This window comes from Cajanus cajan, chromosome 3, assembly GCF_000230855.2.
Source record: "Cajanus cajan strain Asha chromosome 3, NIPB_CcT2T_4, whole genome shotgun sequence".
In the NCBI taxonomy this organism is placed as follows: Eukaryota; Viridiplantae; Streptophyta; class Magnoliopsida; order Fabales; family Fabaceae; genus Cajanus; species Cajanus cajan.
The window spans coordinates 70,286,028-70,295,004 of NC_138519.1; the positions used below are offsets into that span (position 1 = coordinate 70,286,028).

The window sequence follows — 8,977 nt, forward strand, 5'->3', positions numbered from 1 at the left end:
AATCTTTACATATCTTGTATTAATTGTGTTATTCAAATCTTGTTGGATAAGCTGTGCATATATAACTCTGAATTACTTTTTATGTTTAAAGGTTTGTTTTAAATCAAGATTTGTTTGGTAAAGATTTAGAAAGCAAACAAGAAAAGGAAAACTAACATAGAATCTATTCAACCCCCCCTTCTAGATTCTAACCGTAGGGACCAACAAAGGAGACATCGAAAAAGGGTCGAAAGAGAAAGACCGCTGCTGACAAGGTTTCTTTACGTTCTAAGGTATACCTTGTTTGGATTGCAGTTTTTCTCGAAACTAATATTTTATCTTACCTTCTCGAAATTCTACTCTACAGAGTATTGGAAACTCGAAGAAACAAAGAATAGGTTCAGACAGTACCAAAACTGTTAAGTATCTTAACTCAAATATTAAGATTATTTTCTTGCTCGTTTTTCATACCTAATCAATTATTTTCCAATTCAGGTCTCGACCACAAAAAAACAAGACAAGGGGAAAGGTAAGATGGTCTTGCCTCTTCCCAAAAAACCTCAACAATCCTCTGGCGAGAAGTTGCTTAAAGACGCCATGAAGTCCGTTCCTAAGGTATCTCAATTTCGACGTCTTTCCTCCTTTATATTTCTCTTATGCCTTTAACCGTTCTAAAATCCTATTAATAGGATATTGCGATTATCCCACTGGATTCTTCTCAAGGGGTGTCTCAAGAGGTGCAGAAAAGCGTACCCTTTGCCACTGAGGTAACCCAACATGTTCATCTTGTTATACCTTGTGACTCAAATTTCCTCTTGATGTTTAGCCTGACTTCTTCATTTCCTCAGTTGTCTACTCCTCAAGTGGATGTTGCGGCGCTTGCCTCTGCCATGGCTTCGATAGAAGTTCCCCCTCCTGTCGAAGAGGGTAAGATTCCCCAACCCGAACCTTTGACTAATATGGAGACGCGGCAAGACTCCGCTCAAGGTGAACCTTCTTTCGAACTACAACCTCCCTTGGATCCGAACCAGGGTATATTTCTTTCGACTTTAATCTTCGATATGATACCTTGTTAATGGAAGTTTCTTATGAATTTACTTTTGTGCAGGTTCAACTGAGTCCCCTAGACCTTTTACCACTTCTCCTTCGACCCAGGGCGGTGCTACTTCTTCTGTCCAAGGTCTCTCCTTGATTCCCTCTCCAGATCTGGATTTGATGAGTTTCTTTAATGACGAGGACGAAGATATCAATACTATCTTCGAAGTGTTGGACAACTGGACGAGTGGTCCCTCTGGGTCAGAGAAAGACAAATTGAAGGTTGTTGAGCCAGCTTCTGACACACCTTCTTACCAACCCCTACTCGACTCTTTTCGCTCGAAGGCATACGTTAAAGATCTCGATCAAGCCTTCCTCATTCCTGAATTCAAAACGGAAGTGCAACAAATGATTGATGAGTTGCTCAGTTATTCGGACCTTCCTTCTGATATTTCTTTAGAGCTTCAAGCATTTATCAAGCCCTTTAGCCGCGCCTGGGAACTTCGAACTCAGTGGTCTACTGCATATCAAGAAGTGACTCAAATTGAGGTCGAAACTGAAGGAGACCGTGCTAAGCTCGAGAAACTCCGAGACGAGTTGGTTTCTATCAAGAAATCAACGGAAGAAATGATTTCTGCTTTACAAGCATTGCAGAAGGAGGAGGCTGATATCGAACGTACTATCGAAGCCTTAAACCACGAGCTTGACAAAACTCGCTCGAAGAAGGATGGAGTGAAAATTAAGAGTCAAGAGATCAAGCAACATCAAACAGGGCTTAAGGAAGAGGGCAAAGCCATTTCTTCTCGGTTAGCAAAGACTTTAGAGCAGAAGAGGCATTTAGAAGCTCAATGTGCGTCTCGCAAAAAGAATCTGGACGAGGCTTACAAAGCTTTCGAGGATTTCAAGAAGCAATTTTTGCAATAATTCATTCTTCTTATCTATTTTTTCAACCTTTTAGTTTATATTTGCCTTGTCTTGAACAATTATTCTTCTACTCTTTTATGGAAATGTTTTAAATATTTCCCATTTATGACTTTGCTTGCACTTGAATTATTTATCTCCTTAATTACATATGCGTTCTTTGAATATACTTGCTCGAATAGAAATGGGCCTTCCCAATTATATGACCACTTCCCCAAACATCGAGATTTTTGATCCATGGGAAGTATAACTTTTAATACCAATTCTCCGACTCGAAAACGTTGCATATTCACTCTCTTATTATAAGTTTTCTCGACTCTTTCTTTCTGTTGAACAATATTCTGTAACGCAATTAATCTTTCTTCCTCTAAAGAGATCAACTCATCATACATCAAGTTCCAATAATCCTCCACGGGTAATTCATTTTGTTTTTGTATATGAATTGATTGTAAGTTAATATCAATAGGAAGAATAGCCTCATGGCCATATACTAATTTATATGGGGTTGTTTTCGTGGCATCTCGAGGTGAGTTCCTATATGCCCATAGTATTTGGACGAGAGTTTCATGCCAATTTCGAGGTTTATTTGATATGTGTTTTTTGATTAAACCAATTACCACTTTATTAGCAGCCTCAACTTGACCATTAGCTTGGGCATAATATGGTGTTGAAGTTACCAACTTAATTCCTCTTGATTCTGCATATCGAGCAATGTTTCGACCCGTGAAAACTGTACCCTGATCAGTAGTGATTGTTTGAGGAATTCCAAACCTTGTAATAATATGGTCTTCGATAAAATCAATTATATTTTTTTGCTCGACTTCTTTTAAAGGAATAGCTTCAACCCATTTTGTAAAATAGTCTATGGCAACTAGTATATACCTGTGGTTCTTCGAGGAAGGTGGGTGTATTTGTCCGATTAAATCCATTGCCCAACCCCGAAATGGCCAAGGTTTGATGATCGAATGCAACTCACTTGCCGGTACCTTTTGTATTGGTCCATGCTTTTGACACTCCACACAACTTTTTGCGAATTCGATACAATCTTTAATCATAGTAGGCCAATATAAGCCTTTCCTTGACAAAACCCATTTCATCTTCTTTCCAGCTTGATGTGCTCCACAAATGCCTTCATGAATCTCTGCCATTGCTATATAACCTTCATGGTCTCCCAAACATTTGAACAAAACTCCGTCGAAGCCTCTTTTGTACAATTCATCATTTAGTAAGAGATAATTGAGAGCTTGGAGTTTAATCTTCCTTTCAACCTTTATGTTAGGATCTCGCAAGTATTCGATCAATTCGCTCCTCCAATCTTGTTGACCTGCTGAACTTATATTTAGAATTGCTCGATAGTCTAACACTTCACTCTCTGTATGAATCAGATATTCAAGATACTCTTTACTGATTTTATATCCAGAGGCTATTTGGGCCAATTTATTTGCAATATGATTTGAGTCCCGGGGAATGTGTTGTAACTCTACTTCATCAAACGTGTCAAGTAATCGTGTAGCTCGAGTTTTGAATTCAATTAATTTTTCATTTAAACACTTATACTCTCGAGTTAATTGTTTGATGACCAGTTGTGAATCTCCTCGAATTACCACATTTTTAGCGCCTAATTCTTCAAGAATCTCAAGTCCAGTAATCAATGCTTGGTATTCAGTTTCATTATTCGAGCATCCTGTATTTGTTTTGACTGATAACTTCGTCGGGACCCCTTTGGGAGAGATGATTAAAAGACCTATTCCGGCGCCTAACTCGTGTTTCGAGCCATCGAAATATAATTGCCAAGGCTTGGTGGTTATGTAATTAACTTCTTCAGTTCCATTCGAATGTTCTGCAAGAAAATCTGCAATTATTTGTCCTTTAGTTGCTTTTAGCGGCTCGAAAGTTAATGAGTATTCGGTTAAGGCAAGTGCCCATTTGCCGACTCGAGAATGTAACACAGGTTTACACAACATATATTTTATCACATTACTTCGACAAAGTATTACAACATTACGAGTCCTAATATAGTACTTCAACTTAGTACACGCAACATAAAGACTTAAACATAATTTCTCTAAAGGGGTGTATCTAAGTTCTGCTCCTACTAACATTCGACTTAAATAGTAAATGACTCTTTCGATGCCATTTTCATCATCTTGCGCCAGCATGCCCGCAATAGTCAAATCATTAGCTGAAATGTACAACTTCAGTTGCTTCCCTTCAGAGATTGGTGCAAGCACTGGAGGATGAGCCAAGTAAGCTTTAATTTCTTCGAATGCTCTCTGGTGCTCTTCATCCCATCGAAATTCTTGCTCCTTTTTTAAACGCAACAAAGGAGAGAATACTTTAGTTTTACCAGACAAATTCGAAATAAATCTCCTCAAAAATTTACTTTACCTAAGAGAGATTGAAGCTCTTTCTTGTTCGATGGAGGCTTGGTCTCCATGATAGCCTTGGTTTTGTTCTTGTCTACCTCGATCCCCCTCTGGTGTATAATAAATCCCAGAAATTCGCCTGCTATGACACCAAAAGCACATTTCAATGGATTCATTTTCAAACCATATTTCCTCATTCTCTCGAAGGCTAGTTTCAAATGATATAAATGGTCTTTCTTTTGTTTTGAGCCAACAATTATGTCATCAATATAAACTTGCACGAACTTACCAATCAAATCATGAAAGATCAAATTCATCGCTCTTTGATAAGTCGCACCAGCGTTTTTAAGACCAAATGGCATCATCACCCATTCGTAGACGCCTAAGGCACCTGGGCATCGAAAGGCAGTTTTCGACACGTCATTCGCTGCAATATAAATTTGATTATATCCAGAATAACCATCTAACAAACTCATAATCTCGTTACCTGCAGCGACGTCTATCATATTTTCAGCAATGGGCATAGGGTACTCATCCTTGGGAGTTGCCATGTTGAGATCTCGAAAGTCAATGCAAACTCTGAGTTTTCCATTTTTCTTTATAACTGGCACTATATTCGAGATCCAGTCAGGATATCTCGAAGTTCTGATGAACTTTGCTTTCAGCAATCTCTCAATTTCCCCTTTGATTTTCTCGATCACTTCAGGAGCAAATCTTCGAGGACTTTGTTTCACGGGCTTCCTTCCTAGGATCATTGGTAGCCTATGTTCTACCAATTCTCGATCCAAACCTGGCATTTCATCATAATCCCATGCGAAGCAATCTTTATATTCATGCAAGACTTGAATTATCTCCCCTTTCAGCTCCCCTTGCAAGAACTTGCTAATGTAAGTGATCCGCTTATTTTCGATAGTTCCCAGATTAACCTCTTCGAGCGGATCTTGGGATTCTAACTTATGCTCTCCATTAGCGGCACTCTCGAAACCCAAAGGTGAATCATCAAAAATGCAATCCAGTTTGAGTTCTAGCTCTGCTTTTTCTTTTTGCTTTTCATTTTTATCTGAGACTCCTTCGTCCCTTTGATTTTCTGTTTTTTGCTTTTCTTCCCTCTTTTTCCCGATTTTGAACTCCTTTTCTTTTTGTTGTTTTTCTTTTTCCTTTATTGATTCGAAATCCATCTCTTCTTTTTTTTTTTTGTTTTTCTTCGGCCAACATAGCCGTGCTAACCTCATCGTCAAATTGATCTTTATCGGCCAAATTGGCCGTTTGATCGGCCACGTAGGCCGATATTCGAGCTAAAAAGCTCGAATAAGGATCTTCGTCCTTCATGCATCCAATGGAGCCGAATTCTTTTCGGCTCGAATAACGAATCCTCTCTTTACATCCCAACAAAAGGTTTTCTTGACACCTTCCTCTTCATCCATCACCCCAGAGTTGTAAGCGTCAAAAGGTTTGGTCTTGGCAAATGCTGTCAGTTGTTGATCAGCAAAATACATGCCAACTTCATAAGTCTTCTGATCAGCTTCGAGAACCTCTAAACCCTCATCATCGTTCCAGAAGAAAACCTTCTGGTGTACGGTCGAAGGAACAGCACCTACACCATGAATCCACTCCCGACCTAGCAACACGTTGAAGTTTGCTTTGGAAGGTGTTACTATAAACATGGTAGTCCTCTTCACACTTCCGATCTGTACATCGAGCAGAATCATACCTTCAGGATGTGAAGACTTGCCTGCATAGTCGGAGATCATGATGTTATGGGGTTTCAGATCATCCAAGGATTTCCCAAACCTTTTCAGCATTGTCTTAGGCAAAATATTCACAGCTGCGCCTCCATCGACCAAGACCTTGTTTACCTCTTGCCCTTCGATCATCAGTGTTAACAATAGGGGTTTGAGATGTCCTTTCATTTCCTCTGTGGGAGAGTCGAAAACAGCAGAGTTGAACTTAGGGATAACCCTCGAGATTTGATTGACCCATATGATTTTGGACTCATAATTGGGGTCCTCGAAAACGTCTTCCCTGATGATATCCTCTTGTTCATTCACGGATTCCATAGCACCAGCATACTCCGAAGGTAAAATGGAAACTACCCCGCAAATATCTTCCAAAGAATCCTCGAAACCGCTCTCGAAGCAGTTTGTTATCATGTCTTCATCGTCTTCGATGAACTTGCCAGAAGATTCCCCTTTTTGAGGAACTGGGATCGAAAAACGATTTCCTCCCCTACCTTCAAAGGTTGCTTTACGCATCCTTTGCTGCCTCCTCCATTGAGTTTTGGTTAAGTTGTTAAATGGCTGTCGAAATCCACGTCCATATCCCCCAGCTGGAATTCCAACATTCCCTGTAGTCAAGTTCGAAAATTTTCCTGCATTTCTTTGTCCCGGGTTTCCCATGCTAGTCATTACTTGTTTACCTCGACCCATCATAGACCTAGGTGGTGCGTTCCATGTCCCGACAGGCACATTCGCGTTCGGCACAAAAGTATTGCCGAACCTAGACGAGTTATACATCTCCATCTTCCCAACCGGGGCATTATATTGAGGCATATGAACTTGCCTCATAGTCAGACCAGCATTCAACCTAGCATTGGGCTTCATTTTTTCACGCTGCTTCTCAACTTTGTAATTCTTCATTATTTCAGACTCCTCGAAAGCCTTAGCCGCTGCTCTGTCGAAGACAGCACTGCATCGAGGACACAACATGACCTCTTTATCAGCTTCTTTTTTCTTCGATAAAAACTCCACCAGACTATCTCCTTCCTTTGGGTATATGGGTTCTTGCTCTTTAGCAAAATCTTCCATTAACTCTTCGAGCTTCTCATCAGAAATGGGCTCAATGCTATCATCGTCCTCAGCAGCGACTTCCACCATGTTGATGGACATCGAAACTGGTTCAACATAGCCAGTATGGGCAGTAAATGGGTCAACATCCACTTTCATTTCCTTCTCTTCAAAAGCCAGGCGACCATCAGTAATCGCCTTCTCGATGAAATCCCTGAAACGAACACAACTGTTAGTCCAATGTCCATACATATTATGATATTTGCAGAATTTCTTTCCTTTTCTTTGCTCGAAAGGTGGAATTTTATGATTCTCTGGGAGTATAATCTGTTTATCTTTTAACAAAGTATCGAATATCTTTTCTGCCTTACTAACGTCAAAACTATATTTTTTAGTCGAATTCCCTTCTATATTACCTCCTGGTTTTAGCATTTGACATTGGTACGTAGGTCCAGGGCGCAATTCTGCCAAATTAATCTCGAAATCTTCACTTACAACTTCATAATTAGAATCCTCATTTAACTCAGAACTTTCTAAATACTCTATCTTTTCTTTTCGAACGAACTTGTCGAATTTCATCAACTTTTCCTTTTCTAATTTAATTTGTTCAATCCTCCTCACTTTCTCAGCAAGTTGAGCCATGTCCCTCAATTGTTCATTTACTAATTTTTTGCGTATTGAGAAGTCTAAACCTGTGGCGGCGATTCTAACCAATTCATGTTCTGGAATATTAGTATAGCATCGAGATTTTAATTGCCTAAACCTATTTAAATAGTCATCTAATGTTTCATTACTTTGCCTTTTGATATTCATTAGATCGACTATACTAACCTTTGTTTCCTCTCGAAAGAAATGCTCATGAAAGCTACCTTCTAGCTGTACCCAAGTATGTATCGAATTAGGAGGCAGGGTAGTAAACCAGGTAAAAGCATGTTTAGTCAACGAACTTGGGAAATATTTCATTTTCAAGTATTCATTATTAGCCAAATCCCCACATTCGACCCCATACCTAGCTATGTGTTCAACTGTTGACTCAGTTATATCTCCTGCAAATTTCGAGAATTTTGGGACTTTCATTCCACGGGGTAATTCTACTTGTGTAATATAATCTGGAAAGGCTGACACAAAGTATGGGCGTTCATTCCAACCTACATCAAATCCATGTCTATTCAATATCCTTTCTACCATTTGATCTAAATTATCATTAGGGTTCCTGTTAGGTCGAACTATGTTTTGCAAATTTCCATGCCCCCCAGGGTTTTCTGTATCGTTCAGATTCACACTCATTGCTCTCGAAGGAGTCCCATTACCCAACTTATCTCCTATTTTGTTTATTAGCTCGTAAAGGGGTGTCATGATGTTGTGCATCTGAGTAGACAACAAATTGACCATGTCATGATTACTATGGTCCATTTGTTGTCGAAGGGCCATCATTGCTTGATTACTAATACCCGTGGGCATGTAACTACCTTGTCGAATTAATGAACCCTCCTGACTTGTTCCTACATGTTGATATGGGTCTTGCATAACAAAACCCAGTCCACTTGGCCCAGGATTATATCCCTGTGGGGATATATTCATTTGTGAATTTGGCCCTATAAAAGGCATTGACATTTCGACATACGCAGGCTGGGTATTTCGCCAATTAGTTGGCATACCCCAAGGGTACTCTCTAGTAACATTTACCAACTCTTGAGTGGTATTATTATGCCTAGCATGGTTTTCAAGCAACACAGGAGGAGATCTTGCCCCCCTGGTCACATTGGTAGCATTATCAGGATTGGAGTTAGGCTGTTCTACATCTACATTATTATGGTTTACGTTCATGTTATCAGACGTAGACATAGTTCTTCCACTCCTTAATCTCATGCAATTCACACACCTAAAACTAGT

At 39.7% G+C, this 8,977-nt stretch overlaps 1 protein-coding gene across 2 annotated transcripts; it reads left to right on the top strand.

The window, feature by feature from the left end:
* The first annotated feature begins 469 nt into the window (after positions 1-469).
* Positions 470-1,998, top strand: LOC145955865 (uncharacterized). Of its 2 annotated transcripts, none has more exons than XM_083071181.1 (3): positions 470-594; positions 669-966; positions 1,088-1,998. In XM_083071181.1, the coding sequence occupies exons 1-3, from the start codon at positions 514-516 to the stop codon at positions 1,936-1,938; spliced, it is 1,230 nt and encodes a 409-aa protein (XP_082927307.1). In that variant the 5' UTR covers positions 470-513; the 3' UTR covers positions 1,939-1,998. The 2 variants fall into 2 exon arrangements, with proteins under 2 accessions (XP_082927307.1, XP_082927306.1); XM_083071180.1 differs by having other exon boundaries at positions 669-1,011; positions 1,088-1,997.
* The last annotated feature ends 6,979 nt before the right edge of the window (positions 1,999-8,977 follow it).